This window comes from Molothrus ater, chromosome 15 (genome assembly GCF_012460135.2).
Source record: "Molothrus ater isolate BHLD 08-10-18 breed brown headed cowbird chromosome 15, BPBGC_Mater_1.1, whole genome shotgun sequence".
Taxonomy (NCBI): Eukaryota; Metazoa; Chordata; class Aves; order Passeriformes; family Icteridae; genus Molothrus; species Molothrus ater.
In genome coordinates, this window is record NC_050492.2 from 7,653,991 (window position 1) to 7,681,299 (window position 27,309).

General features: G+C 43.5%; 1 protein-coding gene across 1 annotated transcript; it reads right to left on the reverse strand.

Moving 5' to 3' along the window:
- LOC118691984 (organic cation/carnitine transporter 2-like) lies at positions 1-25,862 on the reverse strand. Its single transcript, XM_036391528.1, has 10 exons — positions 25,420-25,862; positions 16,871-16,974; positions 13,435-13,589; positions 11,896-12,067; positions 10,822-10,948; positions 7,102-7,202; positions 4,032-4,246; positions 2,596-2,778; positions 1,995-2,130; positions 1-1,444 (listed from the first exon to the last, which is right to left on the reverse strand). The coding sequence occupies exons 1-10, from the start codon at positions 25,810-25,812 to the stop codon at positions 1,357-1,359; spliced, it is 1,674 nt and encodes a 557-aa protein (XP_036247421.1). The 5' UTR covers positions 25,813-25,862; the 3' UTR covers positions 1-1,356.
- Between the last annotated feature and the right edge of the window lie 1,447 nt (positions 25,863-27,309).

A 27,309-nucleotide genomic window follows, 5' to 3' on the forward strand; every position in this document is an offset into this window, starting at 1 on the left:
TTCAGGCTACAAAGGTTTAGGTTGTTTATTATTATTGTCTTAATTTAACAAGACAGAACAAAACACAAGTGCCATGAGAGAGAAACCTTTCACCACTCACATCTGTCACACTGTAACCAGCATAGCACAAATGAGACTGTGTACATATATATTGTGTATTTAAAGAAACACAGGTAATGCCAAACTTCCATAACACAAGGAACAGTTTCTTGGCAGACTGACAACAAGATTTGTGGGTTTGTTGGGTTTTTTTAAACAATTTAAAAGCAATTCACTGATTACATAAGTTAAGTGAAACTTAGAATGACCAGACCTCACAGCAATCATATAGTTGACACTTGAGGATGGAGAATCAGGGTCAGAGATATATTCTGAGTTTTGTTCTCAGTACATTCTACCAGGAGGTCACTGCAGTGGCATGATTAACATAAAAATTTACAACTAAATATATTAATTGTGTGCATGTGTACATGAGTGGGAAAAACACAGAACAAAGACAGGATAATTGTTTCCATCATCCAAATTGCACAGAAAACATTAAAACAATTTATACAAAAAACTTTCACCACACATTGAAAAGGGAGAATGCCAAACTAACACCACTCCCTCTACACACAGGTGAAACCATTTGCATTATTTAGAATCCAGCCTGAAAAAAGGCCATATCCAAGGTCAGATGTAAACAACTTCACCAAGAAGGTACAGTTGAAATCCAGCATTGGAATCAAGTGAATTTTGTGAACAAAATTTCAGTGCTAAATACTTTGTGCAAGACAATCCTTTCAGTCTATGCTGAGTTAAAACATAACAGGTTAGAATTAATTCTCAAAATCTTTCTTTGCATCTTTCTCAATTTGGTAACAAATTCAGCATATGCAAAGTCATTTGAGTAAGATCACGTTGTCATAAACCTTCATTACAATAAATAAGTTTCCTGTCCACAAACAGAAGTCAAGGAACCAAAAGCAATGAGCAACTTTTCCAGGCAATTTTTACCTCTTGATGTAAGCATTAGCTCTGGAGGAGGTTCTCTGAAGAAGCCAGGCACATTGCCAGCCCTTGAACTCATTTTCAAGTATCTTTCAGCTGAACTATACGTGTAAAGTTACAAAAGACTGATCAGATTCTGCTCCATGGTACTACTGCATGAACTCAACCATGGCTGAAAAATCTCATTGAAGCCTACAAAGTATTTATGTTCATATAAAAAGAGAATGTAGGGAACATGGTGTTTAAATTAATAAATAAGGTTCAAATTACAGAAAACAAAGTGTTGTCACTAGCCCTTTCTAGGATAAATTTTAGAAGAAAAGTCCATTTAACTTTCAGTCCACCAGGAAATACATAGGAGTTCCATCAAAAAGCTGTGCTTTTAAAAATCTCTGGATTTTCTTCTTCCTCCTTGGGATCCCTTGTGCTACTAGATGGAGGCCTGTATTCCAACCTAAATGAAGAAAGAAAAAATAAAGTAACTTTAAAAACAGATGAGAGAACTTAGAAAAAAAAAACTGAGTCGTGTCTGAAAGAACACAGCCTCCTAATTTTAATATCCTGTTGACTTCATGTGAAAAGGTCCCTTTCTTACACCACATCTGTGCTCATGTGTCATCTTCAATCAGAGCCATGGCAAAAGGCCAAATGCTCTCAGTGCCTTTTAGATCAGCTGAACTAAACTGGAAGAGTTCAGCTCTTCCCCAGCACTTAGGAGACTTTCAGGACCTACTACATGTCCCTATACATTGATAAAACAGCACACTTTCAATAAAAGTACATCTGAGGAATGCCTTTTAAGTCATCAGAGTCAAATGATAAATTTGGAGCTGAGAGATGTACACATGAACATTTACACTTGGGAAGAGGGACTAAGACTTCAGCTAAGCTTTTGTATTTTCAACAGAGAGCTGCCTTTGCTACCAAAACCAGCCTCTCCCTCTGACCATACCTAGGCAAAACCAATCCTCAGAGCAGAGGATGTTAAAGCAGGTGGCACTTACCCTTTGACCCTCAGCATTTGATCAATGGTGTCAGGAAGAGGCATACCATAGCTTTCAGGCAGGAACAGTGTGAGAATTCCTGACAGCACAGTCAGGCTCCCCATCAGGATGTAAGGCAAAAATCGATCATAGGCACCTATGTAAAACACAAAAAAAGAAAAGAAAGAAACAAAACAAATTAAAAAAAAGCTGCATCAGCTCTAAGTTTCTGGTAATTGAGAGATGCTGTGGATGCCCCATCCCTGAAGTGCTCAAGACCAGGTTGGACAGGGCATGGGGCAGCCTGGTCTGGTGGAAGTGTCCCTGCCCATGGCAGGGAGGTGGAATGCAATGAGACTTAAGGTTCCTTCCAACCCAATCCATTCTGTGGTTCTGTGGTAATGTTTGTACCAAGGTTCAGGGCTTTACCTGTGTAAGTTTGTGCTTTCAGTAGAAACAAAACCATTCAACCCGCATGACAGCCTGACTTTCAAAGTTATGTTGTTATAACTGTGGTTGTAGGAACTCAAGGCAGTGGGAATAAATAGCTGTAAGGAGTGTCCTTATTGAGGCAAGAGAATTGAGTCTCTGGAGCATCTCTCCAGCAGCCCAGGTAACTCACCAAGGTAAACAAAGTAAGGTGAGAGGATGCTGCCCAGTCTGGAGGCCATGGAACTTGCTCCAACTCCCATGTTTCTTACTACTGTTGGGTAGAGCTCAGCCGTGTAAACATAAACCATTGAGAAGGCAGAGGTGATTCCAAACTTGCCCAACATCACCAGCAGAATAGACAGCACACTGAGATCTGAAAGCCAAACACAGTCAGGACTTAGGCTCCTGCAATTCACTGTATCCTTTAACTCCTTTGTGTTTGTGTAACTCCTGCCTAATTAACTCCAATATCTGCTTTTTTTCCCTGTAATATCCACAAACATAAGCAATGTTCTTTTTAAATGTTTTCTTTTTTAAATTACTAGAAGTCAACGCTTCCATTTTCTCTTGAGAACAGGGCTTCCTGCCAAGTGAAAAACAAGGAGAACAGAGTCAGAACTGCTGAGATCCTCTCAGGTTTCAGGGGCCAGACTTCTGCTATTGCAAAAAAATGCCATATATCCCTTTTTAATGAAGTGAACAAAGTAAAACATTTGAAACAAATAATTTTATTTTATGTTTCCTAAAAAACTGGGTTTTCATTAACATTCTTAGCTACATTATTAGTTTCATTAACACTCTTAGCTATAATAATTTAATTATAGGAAGTTGGGTTGACTTAACTGGGACAGTTAAGATTTGGAAATCAAAACAGATCATATCAGTGTCCAATTAACTCAAAGAACAGGAGAAAAAAACCACCAAACCTGAGAATGCAGCACACATATTACCTGCATAAAATAAGCAAGGCAGTTCTTGCCCATTCTCTTTTGTATATCTTTGATTTTTAAATGAGTCCTAGGCAACACTACTTCCCCTTATATTCAATATTGTTATCAGTAATGACTCCATAGCCCTATCAATCTAACTGGACTAAAGATATGTATGGTTTGAGATCCAATAAATGATCCAATAAATGTTGCTTGGCCTTCCTTCCCAGTAGCTCCACATTATTTTAACTATCAACACTAATTCAGTACAAACATCTCTGCTTATCAAAAATACTTCCACAATGACTCCATTAAACAAGCTCTAAAGTCAACAACTTTGGGAAGTGAGTTCTGCAGCCCCTTGGTAACTTCCTCTTACCAAATTACCAAATTCTGGTGGGTCTAGTCCTGGTTTTACACCTGGGCCTTACCAGGACACCCTGCCAGAGATGTAGCTTAGAGGCAAAACTGGACTACAATTCTAGTCCAAACAGATCCCAAAGGCAATGACCCACCTTTCACACTGAGTCTGAATGTCCTGCTGTGGCACTTACTGAGAGCCAAGGAGGAGGGGCAAAGATAGGACACAAGTGTCTGCATTGAGTCCCCTCAGGACACTTTTCCTCCACATCTACCCCGTGCAAGGTACTGCACCTCACCTATCATAGATATGTGAGATCAACTAATGATTCCATACGTGAGGGCACCAGCTGAATGAAGAGAAGAACACAGCCTCCCAAGAATAACGCAGCAGCCATTGAGTACCGTCGGGGCAGGTTGCGCAGCAGCAGCCACGAGATGATGTAGGCTGGCACTTCAATCACTGCTGACAGGAAGCAGTTCACATACACGTCTCCATGCAAGTTAGGTGTGTCAAGAGAAAGTCCAAAATAGCCAACTGAGATTATCATCCTGAAAGAAACAATAGCAGGGTCAAACAAATCTCTCTTTTTCCTCAGGTTGCCATGAACCTCTTCCACATTTCCATCAAGCACAGAAATGGCTGTGTAGGGTAAATTCAGGATCTGGCAGACTTGTTCGTTTCTGAAGCAGCTAAAGTGCTGACTTCAGAAACAGCAAGTCAACAATTAAACCATGCAGATGCTTTTGATCTTTCAGACTGCTCTTGAATTCAAAGAAGAAAATATATTACCCTGGGAAGAAAGCAATGATCATTCACACTGCAGTAATGCAATAGTTGCCATTACTATTGTTTATAGCCTTAACCTGAAAGTCTGAGCTACTGAAATTTACTGCTTCTGAGGCTTACAGCAGCTTTCCTTTATGTTTACCAGGGACCTCTGGGTGGAGAGCATTGTTTCTGGGTCATTATGCTCCATGCTTTCTGTGTAAAGTCAGAGGGGAGGAGAATGGCATCCTGGCAGGCCCAAGCAGCCCGTGATTTTCTCTGCCATGCTCCAAGCTGGCTGGGCAGCTTCCAAATGACAATGGCATGCCTGGCTGCCTGGGCTGGTCAGTGCATCAGGACAGAGACTGGTGGCTGGAACACTGCCATCTTAATTTTGTGCCAGATGACAGCTGGCTTCCATGTAATCCAGAGAAATACACAGCTGGCCTTGGAGACAAACTCTGTCCTGTCTTGGGAAATGCTGGGTAGAGAGGGGTAAGCTTTACCAACAAGTATAACGTGGTTAATAAGGAAATAATGGGCAGTGGATCAGGACACATCCAGGTGCAAACATGAGGCACAGAACACTGGACACTTCATCTCCACCAGCATCTACCTTGTAACAGAACCTGGAGCAAAACCACTCCACAGCGCCAAGTGCACCACTGAAAAAAGATGAGCTCTTCCTCCTCCTCACTGAATATTGGAAAAGCCTTCATGGTGTTTTCTTAAAAGTTGCTTAAAATAAAGCTGCTTAGTGTACCTGGGAAGGCATGAAGTGGCACAGCTGAGAGTTACCTCCTGCTGCTGTGGTGCCCTGTCCTAAGCCATTCTTCTCAAAAGTAGTTCTGCAGTGTTTTTCACACCCTGTGTTCCTTGGAGTTATTTTTATATACAAACTGTAATGCTGGAACTCCCTTTTGGTAGCAGATTGCCTCAGCTCATTACATTGGCAAACCTTAATATAGTTATATATTTTGTAGAAAAACTTCAGTGGTATTTACACATCCTAGGGTGCCAAGAAGCCAAACTTCTTCATCCCTGGTGCAAACCCTGCAAAGGGAATAGTTTAAGGGCCTGTTACTTAGTCAAAATTAACAAAGCACTCAGTACTATGTAAAGCTGATAATATTGCTTCTTTTATAGCCCTTTTTGGTGAGAACTTTTAATTAATGACATGGAATATATCATCAGTGTACCATGGGCTGGAAAACTATGTGCTGTGAGGAAGCACAAGATATTATGTCTTTATATATTAGGAAATTAAATTAAAGGAGATTAGGTCACTGACATATAAATTAGAATAGTGAAAAATTGCCCAGCTTAACCAAATATTTTTCTGCAAGAGGAGGTAAGAGTGTGCAAGTCAACTGTACCTCCTTGACTCTTCTTGCCTATCATAAAACTTGATTTTTGATGTGATAAAAAGCCCTTCAGAATGGGTTACTGAATCCATTCAAATGGATTACATACTGTCATGTCAGCGCTTCTCTCAGTTGCTTCATCCTCCCAGAAATGCTGTTCCAACAGGTTTTGCCTTTGATTTCTACAACCACACACCCAAAGCTGGCTGTGCCCAGGAGCTACTGCCCCACATCAAGCAGATGAGGAGTAGGACAGTCTCACCTCCAATCAAACATGGGAGTCAGTGACTGGACTTGGGCAGGAAGACATTATATAGGCACCTTACTGACATTTCTCCAAGGAACCAACATTACCCTTCTTTTCAAGCTTTTTTTTTTTTTTTTGCACAAGTTCCCTTCTCAGTGTGTTTATGGCCTGGCCTTGTGCTTGGTTATGGGCCAGAGAATCTGGCTTAAATATAAGCCAATTCATCCTTTGCCCTAAGATGCCACATCATCTTGTATGTGCTGGCAGGTCAGTGGACTGAACTCTGAGGCTGTGCCTCACTAAGGAACAGGAACATTGTCCAAAAAGACAGCATAGAAACTTAGTTGGCTCCCAAGCACTTAAGGGACCTTCTTGGTTTGGTCATTAGGTACATGCACTAATTAAACCTCACTTGTACAGCCTCTGGCAGGTTTTCAGTTACTCTCTCTGTTTACAGCTTTATTGAGATTTCTGGTAAGGAAATCACCATTTAATCAAATTGAGCATGAAGCATGGCTTCAGCTAATGAGAACCAAGCTGAAGATGACAAGTAGACAAAGCAGATATCAGGAAAATATAGGGAAATCTCAGATGAGAACTTAAAAGGCATCATTATCCCTTTAAGAGCCAATACAAAAGTAATGGAAAGAGTCTCTCCCCTTATTCAGGCATCACGTTCAGATCCCTGGGCAGAAGTTCTCTGACTGGGGGTAGGGTATGACTCATTCCCCTAAAAAGACTTTGTTACAGTCAGAAGAGCATTCCCCAAGGCCCAGAATCAGGCAGCATTCCCACACATCCACTGCCAGCTGTTTGGATTCTTGCTCAGTTCAGGATAAGCCTGACTGTTCAGAAAGGAACACCAACCCAGATGTGTTTCTACACTGCCACCTAAATGAAGAACCTATGTAACCAGAATTTTGTTGTTTTAGCCAGCTAGTCATTGATTTTTGAGCTGGTTTTGTCTGTATCTCTTCAGAATATCTTAGTATTTAAAGTTACATACTCCTAAATCACACTTGCTTACCAAAGAAGCACTGACATAATTGTGATAGTTAGGATATTTCGAGTTCTCATTAGATCCAAAATGGTGTATGTCTGTTGCTTCTGGGAATTCACATCTTGTAGCTGTAAAAGAGCAAACAACAAAACATGGGAACTTTTAACTTCCTGCAAAAATAATGATTATGAAACTAAGTCCTACCACCAACTTATACCTCAGTCTTTTGATCTACTGAAAGAACTTTGTAACAAAACACATGTAAGAGCCAAACTTGTGAAAGTAGAAGCTCCTCTCTAATTTAAAGTCACTTAAAATTTAGACTGAAACTCTTAACTCTCGTGACCAGTGACAGGACTCAAGGAAACTGCATGAAGCTGAGTCAGGGAATGTTTATCAGAAAGAGTGTGGCTGGGCACTGGAACAGGCTCCCCAGGAAATGGTCACAGCACCAAGGCTGACAGAGCCCAGGAAGCACTTGGACAATGCTCTCAGGCACTCTCAGGTGTGACTCTTGGGGTGTCTTGTGCAGGCCCAGGAGTTGGACTCGATGATCTGTGTGGGTCCCTTCCAGCTCAGCACATTCTGTAGTAATGATTTTCTTTGAGGCTTCACAAAACAACTGCTTTTTGTTACTTGAATTAGCAACAGCATTAATTCACGATTTATATGTCACTACTGGAAGGGTTCTTACATCCAGTTTTGAGCACTGCATCTGGAGAATCAACTGCACTCAGACTAGAAGAGAGTAACAAGGATGGTGAGACATTTGAAAAAAAGTAGAGGGTTTCTTTAGCCTAAGGGCCAGAAGACCAAGGACATCTGGAAAGACACAGCATAGTCTTCAAATATGAGGAAAACAAAGTGATAAACTGTCCATTGCAGACACAGCAACAATTAACAAGATTTGCTGCAATAAATTGTAGCCAATGACTTCTCAAGCTGGACCTAAGAGTAATGTATTTAAACTGAGACAAACTGGCTAATGAGCTGAAGAGTGCCCATCATTATCTAGTCTGTTTTTGAGATTATCTTCTAAGAATTTAAACAAAAAGACAACAATCTTCTCCTTTCCCCATTAAACTTTCCAGCCTCTCAACATAAAATCACTTCCATGTAAACAATGCAAGGGTATTCATCCACAAAGTATGAGAACAAGTTCTGTGCTTGGTAAGACGGTAAAAAAGAATTTTTTTTTAAATTAGGACTTTATTTAGACTCCTAAAGAGGAGGACTGAGAAAAAGATTTTTCAAAATATAGAAAAGGTGATTTAAGAGGACAAAATCCATTGATTAAAACTATCAGCTCTGATAAAGCAACTTTGAGTTTCTCAAACCTCTGCAGTAACATGAAAATTCTTTCCAAGTGACAGTTGGTTCTGAAGATCTGGATAATGAAATAGTAGTCTGGTACACACCAACTTTCTGTGTATTTGCTTTCATCAATCCCATTTTCTACAAAAGCCAAACTGTCCTTTACCTTTGTTAGCTTTCACTCTGCCTGAAGCCAAACTTACATCACACAAACTGTAGTCACTTCACAGCTCATAGCCCTTTCTCATAAATCACATGATCTTTCCACATGCCACTACTTGTTGCCAAGAAACAAGGGAAAAAAAAAAAAAGAAGAAACAAGCAAACCATAAAACAAAACCAGGAAGAGAAATATGCAGTCAATTAGTCTGTTGATGAGAAAAAGGGTCCTTGCCTTTTAAGAGCTGGATAAGCAGACAACATAATCTTTACCAGGACAGGCTCAAACAAGAAGCTATGAGAGAAGGGCAGGGAAACCAAAATGATTAAACTTATAATCTAAACATTTCTATCCTTTCTTAACCAACCAGGCCCTGTTTGTGCTCCACTGCTGGTTTGTGATTCATCACCTGCTGGACCTCAACTGGCTTGAAATCTCTGGAGTCAAAATTCTGCAGTTGCTGCTCTCCAGCTGCACAGGCTCGAGGGACTCTCCAGTCATAAGCTCGGGTGGCTCCTCCATCCCAAACACACATTCCAAATGAGGAAGGCAAAGGCCAGCCAGATTTCTGAGAACCTCTCTGCAGCATAAACATGCTTACTAAACGCTCAAGAGGCTGTAAGCCTTCTGCTTTCCAGCTCTCAGATAGCAGACATAAGAAAGCATAAACACACCACTGATGCAGAGGAGTTCTGCACTGATCTCTTGGCCACAATGTTACACTTTTACCTTAGAAAGGAAAGAGATGGACAGGAATTCTCCATGTTCATCAAGCTCATTTTCCTTTGATGGTCAGAAAGTTAGTATGTTTTTGAAAGCTGATGTGCTAATGTCTCTAAATGCACACCACATTCTCCAGCCCACCCTGCTGCAACATCAGCATTTCTACTTGTCCAGCATTTCCTGGAATAAAATCCCTATTTTTGCCCCTGCCTTCTGCTCCTTCACTATCCAACCCCATTCAGAGACAGAAAACCCATCAGTGTTTCTTTCCAAGAACAAGAGAGAAGATTCCAGAAACAGTGATCTTAGGCAGATGTTGGAGCCAGAGTTTATTTTCTATTCTCCTGCTGCAGTGCTGGCAATAGATGAGTTCTCATGGCCACGGCATGAGAAAGAAGAAGAAGAAAAAGGAAAATATGTATTCTAACAAAGATCCAGAGGAAAAGGTATCAGAAGGAGTGTGTTTTCTTGGCATTCTTCTTCTGTTCCAGTAAGGCCAGGATGTTTGCCCTACTATCTCCTAATAAGTCTGCACAAACAGCTTTGTCTGTCCTCTGCTAACTTCAACACAAGGGAAGCTGTTTCAAAAGCCAACAAGTATATTATACTCATTATATACATTATATGTATTTTCACTTAAAGGACTGTCAATTGTCAGCCTGCAACTGCCCAGACAGATTCTGTCGAGGTGCCCATTCTCCTGGAATATACAAACAGTTTGTCTGTCTTGACTTTCTGAGGTCATGTTTGAATGTCTATGGAACTGCTTCTGCACCTTAAAGGTACCCTTCAGCTTAGACAAAGGGAAGATTTCCAGAGAAAACAGGAGCATGTAGGAAGAAAGATATGGGAAAGATATCTGTCACTACTTCATCTGAAAGGGGCTCAAATTTTGCTTTCTCTAACGTGGATTAGAATCCTAATATGCCCTTATGGATTTCAGAAGTGCCGAAGGAATTAGCAGTGACTCAGAAAAAAGGGCCATCCAAACATTCCAAGTATGGGATTAATTTAAGAAATTCAGAAATGTGAACACACAAGCAGCATGCTGTAGAGGTTAAGAAACATTTCTTTAGAGGCTAACACATATAAAATCACTAACTGTAAATTCTGTAACTGAAGTTGAGTATGAACTAGAATAACAATCTTTCCGATGTCACTGGTCAGGATTAGCCCTGTGTCATACAGAGTTACTTTACAGACTGAATTAACACAGAATCTGTTTGGTGCAAATATTTAGATCACTAAGCAATAGGCACCTCAAATTCATTATCCTCCCCTGAAAAATAGAGCCAAAAAGGAAAAAGGCAGCTGTAAACTGGATGAAAAAGATGTTTGCATTAGAATGCACGTTGGCATTCCTGTGGGAATGGGACCACAAAGGCTTTGCAATGAAGGGAAAGGGTATTGTGCTTTTCGGCATAAAACAATGATCTTTCACCCACTTGGGAAGCACAGAATGCAGTGCAGGCATAACTCTATTCATCTGTATGGAATTAATTGCTTTATGTAAAGTCCAGCAAACAACTGGACTGCTAAACAAGACTTACCTCACTAGGGTCAAATATTACATCAGGGGCTGTAATGCCATTGGTTTTTGCAGCTTTTCGGATGATGTCTTCTGCCTCCTGAAACCTCCCCATGGAGATCAACCATCGTGGAGACTCTGGAATGATCCTGCAGAGAAGGTTCACAATAATAAGCCTGCATTTCCACAGAAAGAGCTGCTGAAGGGACCAACACATTGTTCCAGGCAGGAAGATCTCTAAACATGCCACATCTTGCAGGAATTAGTGCAGTGACAACAGAAATCAGATTTACAAGATCTGACTGGTGTAAGGAACAAGACCAGACTAATATGCCCTTATGGATTTCAGAAGTGCTGAAGGAATTAACAGTGACTCAGAAAAAAGAGCAATCCAAACATTCCAAGTATGGGATTAATTTAAGAAATTCAGAAATGTGAACACACAAGCAGCACGCTGTAGGTTAAGAAACATATCCTTAGATGCCAACACATATAAAATTAGTAACTGTAAATTCTGTGACAAAAAGGCAAATCAGAGAGCAGAATTCCCCAGTCATTGGATTGCACTAGAACCGAGATGGAAGCACAAACACAGCTGCCACTGTAAGTGAAGCAACACCACCACCACGTGGAATATTTCAGCTTTACATGCCACTCATACGTAGTATTTTAACAGCTACACAAAAAACACAGAAGTGCCACAGCTGTGCAAGTACTGTTTTGTAGTTTGTCATATCTGTGTCACCCTACCACTGCCCAGAACATCTGGTTTTTCCTTCTGCCCTTAGTTCACACCTATACTTAAAAGCCTGTGGATTTCAGTTGGTGCAGAAGTACGAGTTTCATTGACCTTTTTTTGCTTTCTTTGCATGTGCAACACTTAATTTTACAGAAGCCTACAGAACATGAAGAGCAGGTTTTTCAGGCATCAGTCAGATCACATACAACACCACAGACCGACAGCTAAACAGCTGGGACAGTAAAGGACACAACATCTATCCTTCACCTACCCATTCCTAAATTTCATTAGCTTCATCATCTTAAAAACCTGCAGACAGGACCTTCTAAAGACTAAAGCCTTGTGAGTTGTACTCACCACCAGAGTGGGATGCAGAGCAGGCCGGGCAGGGTGAGCGCCAGCAGCAGCATCCGCCAGTCTCGGAGGAAGAACGCGAACAGGGGCAGCAGCATGTAACCAAAGGCATAAAAAATGCACACACCCAGCGTGCAGAACAGCACTCTGACTGACTTGCCAAGGATTTCTGTGCCTGTTCAAAACAGCAGAGGGATTATTAGATTTTCACTTAATAGCAACCAAGTCACTAAATAAAAATACTCCTAGCAATTGGCTTTGAAGTACACTGCACTGCAGAGTTGCAGGATGTAGCACTTTGTCGTCTAGCTGGAGGCACCACAGAGTTGCTTCATGCTGTGATCCTGCACCAATGGAGGTAATTATATGTGTAAAAGAATGAGAACTGGGCCACACAGTGTTTCTGTAGCTCAATATGTAGCTCACATTTCTGTAATTTTATCTTTTTAGAATCTCACATTTTACCTGAGGAGCTTAAATCACCTGACATTTTCAACAGTTAAATGTAGCTTGATGTCCAGAATCCTCTCCAGCTTATGAAGAGTGACCAGCTTCTTTAAAGAATAATTCAAAGGTGCCTCAAGTAAGTTCCCAACCTGTATTACCTTCTAAAAGACTATTTAGATTATATAAAAGCCAAAATCCTCACTGTCTTTTGGGATAGACATATGGAATTCATGTTGGTCACAAAGACCACGCTACTGCCAGGGGAATTAAATGCATGAACAGAGGTCCAGTGCCCTCCTCTGAAATGTTTTGGCACCTGCAAATCAAGAGACAGAGAAAAAAAATACAATCTTTCTTGTTTCCATGGAAATCAAAGAAGATGCCAGCAGTTGCAGCAGGCTATGTGCAGTAAGGTTATCTAAGCACTGCTTTCACCCCTGAACTGACCGTCCTTGGCACAGAAATAATTTCTTGCCACCATTTGGTACTTTGGACAGTGAGGTCACTGTACATGATTTTTTTTTTTTAATCTCGGATTCATGAGGTAATTCACATCCCCATAATTAAATATGGTCTTAGTTAGCTTGAAAGTATACAAAGCAGAAGTCATGACAACATTTAAATTTTTACTATAGGCTGTTTAAAGAATACTTTATAAAAATTACTCTACCTATCTTGGTTCTTTTGCAACTTTTAAATGAAACAGGTATTTAGGCTCGAAATGGAATCAGAAATCCCAGAAAAATCATCGAATCATGGAATGGTTTGGGTTGGAAGGGACCTTAAAGATCATCTAGCTCCAATCACCAAGAAATCATGTCTCACATGTATTATCTCTCCCACTAGAAGATGGACTTTATTTCAAATAGTTTCTGGGTTTTGCCTCTTTTAGGATAGCAAACCATAGAAATAATTCAAATTGCACCTCTATCAGCTGGAAGCTTCCAAGGAGAAGAGAAGTTATTCATGCATGGTGAGGCCACACTCTTAACAGTGTTGCTTGGCAAAACAAATCAACCCTAAGTCAGTACTGAAAAGGAGCAGGAAAAGCACATGATGAAAGGACACATGCAGTGACCAGCAGAACTTTCATACCAAGAACAAATGCTGCCACGTAGTTAGATATCTGTCCCATGCCAACCAGCACAAACAACACTGAAAACATCTCCCAGCTGGTAGAGAAGACCTGTATGAAACTGAAGCCAGTCTGCATTGCCAGAGTTGCAAACAGCACATTCTTCCTGCCAAACCTTCCATGGACAGATTAAAAAAAGAAAGAGAAGGGAAAAAAATATGATTAAACAACATCATGAACGAAATCTACAGAAATAGAAAAATAAAATTACTTACATGCATAGTTAAGGAGATACAAAACTTCTGCAAAAAGCAGAGGTTCAGGAAATGCAACACAGGCACAACTATTCTAAACACATTAAAAACATCACTGGCAAAGAGAAATTAATATTCTAAGGGCTGCCTAGTTCAGTCATCTTCAAGTATGTGCTGGAACACCATTCCTTTCTTACTGACTGGAAACAAAGCATCAGGAACAAGTTACTTAAAGTGCAAGAGTATCCAATGCTTCTGCTCCTCCAAGGAGCACATGGTCCCTGACAGATGAACAGGTTAAAAAAAGAAGAAGAAGAAGAAAGGCTTCTGGAAGAGAGGTAAAACTCAGGTTTGGAAGATGCTATTGGCAGTCAGTGATCCCGTGCCACAAGCTTCATTCTCTTTGGTTTAAATAGGAACAAAATTAAGGGGTTCTAGAAGACCTCCTGATGAAGTACTAACAAAACCCCAAAAACCAAGGAGAAAAGAAATTAAACTAAACTCAACCTGTCAAGCTGCTGTAAGAGTGGTTGCTGCTGTCCTGGCCCAGGCAGCCCCACACTGCTGGGACAGGGTGTGCTAAGTGCAGGTTTCACAGCTCCAAAGTCCACATTGAGCTGCAGGTCTATAGCTGGTGTCACGGGCATTACACAAAGAACTGTTACTTGAAACCCTCCAAATATTCTGTCAACCTTCATGTCTCAGGCTCACTGCCATGCAGAACACTGCAGGCAGCTTTGCTGGAGCATCCTTCTCATGGACAGAGGGAGCTCCTGACCCTGAGCTTGGTGTCCCTCAGTGGCTACAAGTGACTGGATGGGCTGCAGGGATGGATGGATGGATGGATGGATGGATGGATGGATGGATGGATGGATGGATGGATGGATGGATGGATGGATGGATGGATGGGCTGCAGGGATGGATGGATGGATGGATGGATGGATGGATGGATGGATGGATGGATGGATGGATGGATGGATGGATGGATGGATGGATGGATGGGCTGCAGGGGTGGATGGATGGGCTGCAGGGATGGATGGATGGGCTGCAGGGATGGATGGATGGATGGATGGATGGATGGATGGATGGATGGATGGATGGATGGATGGATGGATGGGCTGCAGGGGTGGATGGATGGGCTGCAGGGATGGATGGATGGATGGATGGATGGATGGATGGATGGATGGATGGATGGGCTGCAGGGATGGATGGATGGATGGATGGATGGGCTGCAGGGATGGATGGATGGATGGATGGATGGAGGGATGGATGGATGGATGGATGGATGGATGGATGGATGGATGGATGGATGGATGGGCTGCAGGGATGGATGGATGGATGGATGGATGGATGGATGGATGGATGGATGGATGGATGGATGGATGGATGGATGGATGGATGGATGGATGGATGGGCTGCAGGGATGGATGGATGGATGGATGGATGGATGGATGGATGGATGGATGGATGGATGGATGGATGATGGATGGATGGATGGATGGATGGATGGATGGATGGATGGATGGATGGATGGATGGATGGATGGGCTGCAGGGATTGCCTGCAGGGATGGGCTCCATACCTGCACCTGGTAAGGATCTGTGCCACCAGGGGAAGGAGCTGCAGGAGACTGCCAGGAGTGTGAAGGAAGGAAGCTCATGGATTCTGGCATCAGAACAGCTCCTGCTTCACCTGCTGGGTAGTGACCATGGGAGACACTCAGGGATCCTTGTAGCAGAAAAGGAGCTCTTTGGAGGGAAGCACCTGAACCTTCTGAAGCAACAGCATCACCAGGAAAAGGTGGGGAGAGACTCAGGGAAGAGGGGAATCACCCCTCATGTGGGAGGCCATGGAGCTGGGCCTGGGGATGAGTGACAAGCCAGCTGAGATCATGGGCTGGGATTAGCAGGGAGGACAATAAGGGTGCTGGGTGTCTGCTGCAGCCACCTGCTGAGAAAAAAGCAAACAGGACCTGCTGCAGGGCACCACAGGAAACCTCTCATGTCCAAAGGCACTGCCCACCACAAGGGCTTTGAACACTCCAGGACACAACCCAAGAGGCTTCCAGAGCTCATTAGTGGTGACTTCCTAACAGAGAAGGCTGAGGAGGTGACAAAGGGACACTGCTGGACCTCAAACAAGGCTGCACTGATGGGGGTGTGGAGGCTGGCAGCAGCCTGTGGGCTCTGCAGGGGGAAAGAGCAGGACTGGGAGGGCAGGTACCAGGCAGAAGGCAGGATCACAGAGAGAGCAAACACTGGCCTGCCCAGTGGCCTGCCCCATTTTTTTGGACAAAAAACATAACATATAGCTTTGGAGAGAAGTACAGGAGGCCTGGTTAATTTTTAAAGATCATTCTTTCTAAGCTTGAGATTAGTCCATCCTGATAGGCAGCTATGAAAAGGCCCTAAATGATGCCAGAAGATTTGTGGCATGGAGATTATGTTTCAGTGAAACAGAAACTTTTCAAGTACCAGCAAATTAGGGAACCACATATTGTTCTCAGGGAATGAGAAAGACAGCACACAATGCACAGCAAATCCCAGGGAGAGAAACAGAAAAACTGAGCTTTACAAAATACAAATAACTGTTGGCATCACAGAAATTAATGGTGTCTTCTTTTTTTTTTAATGGAAGATGCTATTGGCAGTCAGTGATCTCAGTTTCAAATGATAAACAAGAAAGACTTGCTTCTCTGGAGTACAGCTGAACAGCATTTATGCTTCCACAAATACAGATCATTGGACTTAAATGCTGTATTTGATTATGAGAAAGAGCAGCTTTGGTGTATAGAAAGAAAAATCCCAGTTTAAACTAAAAAAAAAAACCAAAAACAACAAACAAACGAACAAGTGTCAGGGATCCCTCTGAACATAGTCCAAAGTAAATAGAAGAGAATGTCATTGATCAGATTTTTCCAGACAAAACTCATCTCCAACACCTGTTTTCTGGCATAAAAAACCAGTTTGCTGTAGAGTGACTTTGTTGCAAGAACAAGCAGATGTAGATAACACTTACAAACAATCTTTGTAACATTCTGTTCTAGCTCAGCACATTTCTCTACCCACTCTGTGTACACTCAGGTTAGACAGTCACAGAACAGACATGTTAGTAGTTGCAGGACACTAGTAGGAAAGCTGATATTAAAGAAATGCCTACAAATGAGCATCAAAGAGACAGCAGCTCTGGTGTATATACTTTACTTGTCTGAGAGCTGTCCTGAGATGAAAGATCCCAGCAGGACACCCACAAAGAACAGGGAGGTGCTCAGGGGTCCCTTCCAGTCGTTGTCACATACGAGATTCCACTGCAGGGAGAGAGAATTGGAAAGTCTTTTAATAAACAGGATTTCCCCTCCCTCCTAAACTCTGCTCAGCTGGCTTTGGAAGGAATGAGAACAGAATTACAGAATAGTTTGGGCTGTAAGGGGCCTTAAGGACCATCTCATTCCAACCCCCTGCCATGGCCAAGGATACCTTCCAGGCTGCTCCAAGCCTCATCCAGCCTGGCCTTGAGCACTGCCAGGGATCCAGGGGCAGCCACAGCTGCTCTGGCAACCTGTGCCAGGGCCTCACCACCCTCACAGGGAAGAATTTCCTCCTAATATCCAATATAACCCTGGCCTCTGTCAGTGTGAAGCCATTCCCCCTTGGCTTGTCACTGCATGACCTTGTAAATAGTTTCTAAACTTGACTTCCCTGCATATAGTAATGTTTCCCATTAAAAATTCACATTCCTAATTTAAGAAAAATAGAACTATAGAAACAACAATACCTTTTTATTACATTTTAATATGGTTTTGAGAGACAGGAGATGGCTCATTCTTCCCTGGCAATCTAACTAACCTCAATTAGAATCTTTAAAATACAAATTGAAATATACACCCAACAAACAAAGATTTCCAAGATTAAAACAAAAATGAAGAATAAAAGGAAATATTTTTTAAATAAAGTCTTCAATATTTTTCAAGATCCTACCCAGTTCAGTCAGATGTTTTTGAAACAGCAATCGTGTTATTTTTCCATCTACATAAACAACTATTATTAAAAGACTCTTAGTTCTATTTTGGTTTTCTGGGGGAAAAAATGTGTAAATATTAGAAGAAAGGACAAAACCCAGCAGGGATTCCTCATCCCCTCCTTCATAGCTATGTTCTGACCAGAGGACATAAAACCAGTTTCCCAGAGCTCTCCCAGTACCTGCTGCCAGAGGGCAGGTGCTGCAGCCCTGCAGGACAGGAACTGAGAGGCAACAGATGTGAGACCAAACCCTCCTGAGCATAGTTATTCAAACAGCTCCTTCAAGCCCCCTTCTGATGTCTTAGCAATGGAAAATTTTAGGTTTTAATCTGTATTAAAAAGGCCAAAATGAAAATATTCACCCTGACCTGAATAATTAATCCTCTTTGTTCCCCAGTTACAAATAATTGAGTATATTTTTTTTTCAATTCATTGAAGGGAACACCCTTCCATGCTTTGATCTGCTCCCTGATAAACACACAGCAGTTGCTGTGTGTTCCAGCTCCCACACGTGGGAATGCTCCTGTTTCACTGTCTGCCAGCCCCATCTCCTCAGCACCAAGCCTTTGACTCCAGGAATCTCACAGCCCTCAGCCTGTTAACAGTCACACCAGAACCACATCCTAGTCCATGGTTTAAGGCTGGAGGATCACTTAAAACTATGCACAGGATGAACAACACCAGCAATGGCCTTCCACTGCCAGATTCCTGTGTCAAAATGCAACGGAGCCATCGCTTATTTCATGGAATAGCATCCAGTTTTGAATTAGAACTGGGAACTGTTCCAGAGATGAATTATGGTCATTCACACAGGCTACACTCTCATCAGCTGTCTAACTCTAGCTGCCAGCCCTTACATTACCTTATATTTATAAGACAGTCATCGTAATTATTATTTTTAAGGTCAATATTCACCTTTTTCCAATTTGTAACTGTATTCAGGTCATTTCATAACCCCGCCATTGATAAATCTGTTTGTGGTTTTATGTCTGAAAATTCTCTCCTTCTATCAGATTTCATAAGCTCAACATTTCCTCCCCAGGCCTCTCCAGCCTCACAGCACCTGGAGCTCAGGTACCAGCACTCCAGGCAGTGCTCCAGCAGATCCCACCACCACCATCCATTAGGCATCACTACAGAAGTTCCTTCCAGAGCTGTGGCTTTCCAGTGTGTTAATAAATGCATCCCACTCATGGTAAGGAATTGAACTTACTACAGTTATCAACATCATTTAGATTGTGAACTATAATTAACATTCATAGTGAAATCTGTATTATTCAACAAAAGCTATACTTCATTATAGATTAAAGAAAGCTTGAGCCTGTCATGACCACAGAGGCTAAGCCAGCTAAGAAACTTCAGTAAAATATACCTGGCAACTGGGAAATACCAGCAAATGATTGTTATCAAATTTATAATTTATACAGGCCAAAGGTCTCAGTGGTTATCATATGCCTTTATATGATAACACCTACCATCACCTGTTTGAGAAACAAACACCACAAATACAAATCCTGCTGTTTAAAGACTTGCCTACTCATAAGAAGTTATCTTTGCATCAACTCCTGCAGTCAGACATCCTCAATAACAGAACTAAAACCTGTCTTGGTTATTAGTCTGTCATTACTAAATAGATCATTACTTTCCAGCTGATCACCCTGTGCCTGTGAGTCCACCACCTCCTTTCATCTGTCCTACACCCTGCACTTTGGCACAAGGCTTGAACAACACTTGGATTTCCAAACACTGGCACGTTTGTGTCCTATAACAAACATTTCCTTCAGATCACTGAGGTGGAGACCTTTCTTGGAAAAGTTCACGGTATTAAAATGTTTAGCACAGCTCTGCCAAAACCTTCTTGCACTGGCAGGTGGAAACATACTGGGCATTCAAATGTGGCAATGATTACCAGCTTGTTTTTCTGGCCTCTCTGTAAAGCACAGTGAGGAGCTGTCATGCTGAAGACCACTTGAACCAGGCATCAAAGTGAACTTCAACATCAAATTTCCAAAGTAGAACTACCTTGGTTGTACAATACCAGTTGTTTACAGACTCCACAGAAGCACAATAATTAGAACAAAGGGATTTTAAGGTCTGTCACCCTTTGCCCCAGTAAATAAATGTCAAAGTCTTCAACTCATTAATGACACACCTATAAGATCTATTATACTGCTTGTCAGTGATGATGGCATCATCCTTCCAGAATCATTTTGCAACCATACCCTTCCCTCAACTGCACATTGTCAAGAGGAAGTCACCAAGGCAACCCTGCTAGATCAGCATGGCAAAGAGCAAGTGTCCCAGGAGTAGTTACTAATCAACCCCTGCTGCTGGTCGTGCTGTTTGGACACAGAATACCGTGACCTAGTGCTCTAAAACCATGTGCTATTTTCACTTCTTAGTAGCTAGTATCTAGTTCTTTTGAACTAGCCTGCTAGCTGTAACAGCCTTTGCCCCAGTGAACAAGATAAGGTTAACCTTGGCAAGGTATCTGGGCTTCAAACACAAGAAAAACATTCCACTCTGTTTTCGAAGAGCAGCTGCTCAGCACTGGTACCCAACAGAACACAGCATTCCTGATCTATTTTGTTATAACTTTAGGACATCCTCTGTTGCAGTTTAAACTTGTCTTCTTACTCATCTTACAGATATTTTGTGATTTTTCTACTTCCCAGGCAATTCCTCAGGCTGGGGTGATGTCTGCCAGCAGCCTCACACCCAGCACAATGCTCACTTGTGTGCTGAGGCTGAGCTGTGCTCATGCACCTCTGTAAGCAGATCCCAGGCTGATGGCAGTGCTGGTGAGGACAGCTGGGAACAGGGGATGGGGAGAAGAGGACAGGCTGTGGAGATGGCCAGGGATGTGGACAGCTTGGGTCAGAAGGAAGGGGGAGCAAAAAGGAGAGGGACTGAAGCAGTTGATTCTCAAGCCCAGGTCTGGGGCCCGAGTATCAAACAGTCCCAGGCACTTACAGCCATCACTCACACACCTCTCTAGGAGAGCACGTTCCAAGTTCTGTTTGATCTCTTACATGCCAGCTGCCTGGAACCATGTCTCCAAGTCCCTTGCTAGAAAGGCAAGGCCAGTGACAAAACTGAGAAGAAAAAAAACTCTATAAATTACTCCATCAGATCTCCTCCCTCCCACAAACTCAAGACCGTTCCCTAGTACCACTTCAAGAGCCCAAAACAAAGCTGGACTGTGACAAATACAAACCTTCAAGAGCCTCATCTGCTTATACTCCTGTCCTACAAGGAAATGCCTTATAGACAAAACAATTTTTACAGCTACAAGATACTGTGTCTTCACATTCCTTTATTTTTTAAAACTCTTTTCCTGTCTTGCTCAGAATAACATGCATAATTGAAAAATTAAGAGGCCAGTTCCAAGTATTAATATTTTCTTTTCAAAAATCAAGACTTTTTGAAGCTGGCCCAGTACCCTGTATTCCCTCCTTCCACTTGCTTCTCTCAGCAAGTAGAGGCAGATTCTTCAAAAATTCTCAGTCACACAACCAAGTACTAACAACCTTTGATGCTGAATCTGATTTTGTTTATATCCATACAAGTATTCTCTGCTTACTTGAAAGCTGTGTTATTAAATACCCTTTCCTCTAAAAACACATTTGTATATTCCAAATACTTAAAAGGTCTAGATGTTACATTGAAACTTATTATCTAAAGCAAACAGAAGTCTGTGTCTACAAATACGCATTCTGCTTAATTTTCCCTCCTCTAGTTGTTTTACATTTTTGCAGCAATAAAGCTTGCATAGAACAGGAAGGAAATTGCCAAATATTTTACAATTCCAGAGCAGAAATGGAACTGTTCCCCATACATCACATTTTTGAGATGGCTGGAGAAAAAGGAAACAGGGCACTGCCATCACCTGAGGTGAGTTTGAATTTAAAAGTAAAGGCAACATGAAGGGAATTTTACTTTGTCACTAACTGTCCACAGTGCCTCTAAAAGAGCACTGTTTCCATTTAACAATATCAACTGTAGGCCTATTATTCTTTAACAATATTGATCTTACTTTATGTTGTGATGTCAGAAACAGCTGTACTTTGTACAATTTCAAACACTACTGCATGATGTGCTTTTTAAATCACACCTTGAAAAACCCAGCATTTTACAAACACTTTTGTATATCTGTCAGATATTTGTATTTACTTATTAAATGAAACCCAGACTTTCTTTTCCTTCTTCTGACAAGACCAGCAATACTAAGCTTTTGCAAAGCTGCAAAAAGCTTTTTCAGCTCCCGTGGCTGCAAAGTTATGAGTATGAACTTCAGCCACAGTGATAAGGAGACATTAACCTACAATAATAAAAAAGAAGCACCTGTTTTAAAAGATGTTAAATAATGGAGGTGACTAACATTAATGAAGAGCTGAGTGAGAGCTGATCCTGGATGACACAGGGTTGATTTAAATTCAGCTGCTGGCCCCACTCCTGCAGCAGCCTGCTCTAGAGGAAGGTGTCCCTGCCCATGCCAGCAGGGGTGGAAGAAGATGATCTTTAAGGTCCCTCCCAGCCCAAACCATTCTATGATTCTATGACTCTATAAATTACAATGTCTAGCAGAAGCCTGTGTTTTTATTTTGGCAAAGTGAAACAATACATCCCTCTGCCTTCCAGCAGGTGAACATAGAAACCTCTGGATGAGCAGCTGTGCCCCAGAGCCCATTTGTGTCCTGCACGTGTCACTGCTGCAGCCTCCCCTTGCTTCCTGAAGCCCTGGCATAACCCACTCATCTCCAGGGACTGTGGTGTGACAGCACAGCAGGGCATTGGATCCCTGGGGTGTACAGAATGGAAACCTCTGGGCCCTCATCTCTGCCCAGAACTTTCTCTGAACAGCCACACAGGAAGGAGCACAGCCCTGCACCTGACCAGCCTCCAGACACCTGGCAAGTCCCACCATGTGCATCCTTCCCCTGCAAAAGCCAACAGGCCCTAAAGTTTGCCCATAGCAAAACAGACACAAAGCATGCAAATCTGGCATACACCACCTGCATTGATTTCAAACTGATGAACAAGACAACACCTTTTTGGAAGCTGAGGATGAATAAGTGCATCCAAAATTCAGCATCTGTTTATGGTTCACTGTTTAAGAATTACTCTTGTGTGAACTAAAATGTTCTGACTGATGTATCATCTAACACCTCATTATATCATATTTCTAGTGCACTCATGCCCTTAACTCCACTGCTCAATTCTACTCCTGGTATAGCCCCATAACAGCCATGACTGGCAGAAGTTAATCTTTTCCCTTAATTACTCCTGGTTTAGTCCTTTTACTACCATATATGAACTTTTACTACTCCTACATTCATTTTTTACAGGACTTATGGAGGAATTAGAATGACACAATTGGTTTCTTGAGCCAAAATAAAGCCCTTCTTATGCCCTGAGCTACAGCATTTCAAAAAGTAAAAGACAGAAAGGGATTTTGTTACACCAGAGCTGGTTAAATACTGCAGACTGGCTAATAACAACCTTCTGTTGTTAGTCTGTGAGAAAATAAAGTCTCTCTTTAAGTGGGAGAGAACTGAATGTTTTAAGTCACCCCTGAAAAGCAGAACCATAAACAAGGTTTCTCTAAAGTCATGAGAGATTCAGCAAAAACCTTTCTTAAAAAAAAAAAAAAGTCCCCTTCCCCCTCCCAGTGTCAGCTATGGAAATCTGGGACAAAGGTCCTCATGATTATTCAACAAGTTAGAGATATGCAACTAAACACAAGATTAGTTAATCATGAAAGCAGTACCACCAGGCCAAGAAATTAAACAAGTTAAACACTGAAAACCTGTAAGTGTGTGAAAGGCCACAGCTCTTGCAAAACTCCCTCAGAAGCATTAATATTAGATGAGAAAAAAAAAAATACTGCCTCAGTGCATGATGCCTGGGCAGACAAACATTGCCTCCCACGGACATGGGACATCTGCCAAGTCACACAGACGAGGAGCCAGGGCTGGGGAGTCTCAGCACTATGTGAGCAGCTCCCTTTTCTTATAGATTGTAAAACTCCTGGACAATACTCCAATAGCTCAAGGCATTTTAATTAACATCAAGCCAAAGCTGAGTGAAGCTCTAAAGACAAGGCAGCACATCTAAGCCAGGGTAACCATCTTAGCACAGCACTCAAACAACAGCCATGTGCCCCCCTGTGAAAGGCTTGCCCACGAAGATGCCAACTGCCTTACACTGCCCTGAGAGCACTCAGCCTTTCACAACAGTGCATTCAGCAAGCACTGGAGCTGAGACATTCCCAGCAGCTTTCCTCTCCAGTAAGACAGCAATTCTTTAGATGAGGCAATGCCTTGCACTTGTCAGAATCATTCAAACCCTTGACTGAGCTTTCTACAACTCCTGTGTCCCCATTTCTAATCCTCCCTTGTGCTGCCATGGCTCCTCTTCCATGTTCTCCAGGTCACCTTAGTCCTCTGTGTCCAGATCAGTTTATGGACATTTAGTACCCACACCCATCACTACCCAAACAGTGATCACAATCCAGTTTGCAAAACAAGAAATGACGGCAGATTTTTTATGGAGCTCCAGCTCCATGAAACTCATGTTCAGGCAATGGGACTGTACAAACTTTGTAAGCCTTCTGAAAAAGGCCTATACTTGTATTGAAATTCAAGTATTCCTCAAAAGTACTTCTCAAAATCCATTTCCTTGCTTCTGAAGTCAACCTGCCCCTGTGGGTTTGGACAGCTTTCTTGTGAAAGCAGTGACAGTCAGCACAGCTTCACCTTTGGTAGGCTGCCCACACCCTAGACCTGACTCAAGCATTGTACACCTGCACAAACACAAACATGACCTGTCCCAGCACGTGAGCACAGGGACACAGCAGAGGCACTGTGGGCACACAGCAAAGTTCAGGGTCCTTTGAATAAAGCATCAAACCAGGCCTCCCGAACCCGTGTATCTTGCACAACTTAGGATGACTCCAGCCAGTGAGAATGGTGACACACTGGCACAGGCTGCCCAGAGGAGCTATGAATGCCCCATCCCTACCAGTGCTCAAGGCAAGGATGAACAGGGCTTGGAACTACCTGGTCTAGTGGAAGGTGTTCCTGCCCATGCCAGGGAGTTGGAACTGGATGTTCCTTAAGGCCCCTCCAACACAAACCACCCTGTGATTCCATGAGTTCTACCACCTTTATTTTTTAAAGAAAGAAAACAAACACTGTTGATGTTCAAAGAGACATCTCTGTCACACCAAGCAAGCTGAAGCCAGTGCTGACCCTGCTCCAGCCCCTTGCACAGATACCTGATGAACCAAGAAGCATTTGCACAGTGTGACCAGTCTCGCTGGTAAGGAAACAGGCTGTACTTGGAAGCTCATCATAGAAACAATGTTAAGGGATTGGAATGGACCTTATAAAGATCATCTAGTCCCTGCCATGGACAAGGATACCTCCCACCAGACCAGGTTGCTCAAAGCCTTATCCAACCTGGCCTTTTAACATTGGGGATCCACAACCTCCCTGGACAACCTGTTCCAGCGTCTCACCACCCTCACTATAAAAGTTTCCTTCCTCGTTCTTATGCAAATGAAAGTGAACAGAGGACCTCAAAATAAACTCGGCGTGGTGGGTTTAGCAGCAGATCAATGTGCCGGCAGACAGCCCAGAAGGCGGCGGAGCTGCACGGGCACTGCGATAACCCCGCGGCTCTCCGCGGCACCCGGGGCTGCCCGGCATTCCCCTCCCGCTCCCGCGCACCTCGGTGACGATGGTGGAGCGATAGACATCGCGGCTGTACTCCCAGCCGTCCAGGCACGGCTCCTGCTCCAGCGCCTCCAGCTCCACGTCGGAGCCGGGTCGCAGCCCCAGCGCCGAGAAGTTGGCGAGCGCGGCCAGGCGGTAGCGGCGGCAGCGGCTCGGCACCGCCTGCCCGTCCCGCAGCTCCAGCGGGATGCTGGCGTTGCGCCACTCGCCGCTCAGGTTGGCCCCGCGGGGCACGACGCACCGGTGCTCGGGCGTGCCGGCCAGGAACACGATGGAGAGGCCGTTGAAGCCATTGGGAATGATGCTGGCGCTGAGCAGAAAGAAGACGAGGCGCTGGAAGCGGCCCCATTCGCCCAGGAAGGCGGTGGCCGCGTCGTAGTCGCGCATGGCGCGGCCGAGCTGCGGCCCCCAGTCCCGCGGCTCGGTGTGGCGCGGGCAGGAAGCGGCTCGGCCGCGCAGCCCCGCGCCATGGGCCGGCCTGGGGGTGGGGTTTGCCCGAGGCCGCGCAGGTGGAGCCGGCCCGGCGGAGGCGGGCCCGGGGCGCTCCGCCCGGAGGCGCGGCGGGGGCTCGGCCGGGCCGGGGCAGGCGGAGCCGCCTCAGGCGGGCCGCACGCGGCGGCCTCGCGCCCTGCCCGCTGCTCCCGGGCCTCCGCTCCGGGCCTGGGGCCGTCTTCCTGCTCCCGCCCGGCCCAGGGCTGGGGGACAGGGCCCCTGCCCTTCGTGACTTGTGGTGAGGAACGGCCATTCATACAGGCGTCGGATCTCGAATTTACTGCCCAAAGAATTCAAAAAACAGGCTGGAGATGAATTCTAGTCAATGAGGTGGGATAGGACCCCGCAGATCATTGCGTCCAACCTCTGACCGAAACAGCATCTTGTACCTTCCATCGTGTCACCGAGCGCCACGTCCCATCTTCCCTTAAACACCTCCAGGGACCCGCACTCCAGCACCCCCCGGGCCGCCCCTTCCCACCGAATGGCGACCGGGCTGTGACTGGGCTGCTGCAGCCCCTAAGGCACCCTGTGAACCTGCCTGGGCGTCTGCCATAAAACCTCATGCGATCAGGCCAGGAGCCTTCATGGAGTGTTCTGCTCATCAAAGCAGGGCAGGTGCTGCAAGTTCAGGAGTTAAAGCGTTCCTCATGTCACTCTGTAGCACCTTCCAACAGCTGCCCTTGTCCCTTCAGCAGGCTCAGCTAAAGCTGTAAAAAAGCTTCCCTGACCCTGACGCTATTTTCTCAGGCAATGGGGACTACCTGCTTGACAAATAATACATTTAATAAATAATAAATAATATTCTAATCCTGGGCCCAAAATCCCAGCTCAGTACCTAGTGGTACTGGCAAGAAGTTCACAGAGTCCCATAGATATACAATTCAGCTTTTGAACTGATCACTGCACAAATTTGGTCCTGCTCTTCATAAGGCTAATTCACATTTTCAAGTGGCTTTTTACGGCTGATATTTTCCCCACCTCTAACTGATTTTAAAAAATAGCGTCCCTCCATTTTTTGAACATTTGTATTTACAATGATCTTTTATCCCAGGCTGGAATCACACAGCTGTGAAAAATCTCAAAGGTAGAAAATGAATCACATAATAGGAGTTAAATCACAAAATCATCCTTGAGCCTGGCCAGAGTCAGCTTCCAGGGATTTGCACCTGAAAGGCAGTAAAGCTGTACCAGACCATCATAATTTCCCTGTGTGGAAGAACTTAATCAGTGAAAGAGCTTATTTCAGGGCTTTTTTTCTATGCCTGATCCATGCTAAATACATTTTATTATTTATTTATTTAAAATTCTTGGCAATACATTTTATTATTTATTTATTTAAAATAAAGTTCAGAGACTTGCTCTTCAAATAGACTCCACACACAAAGCAGG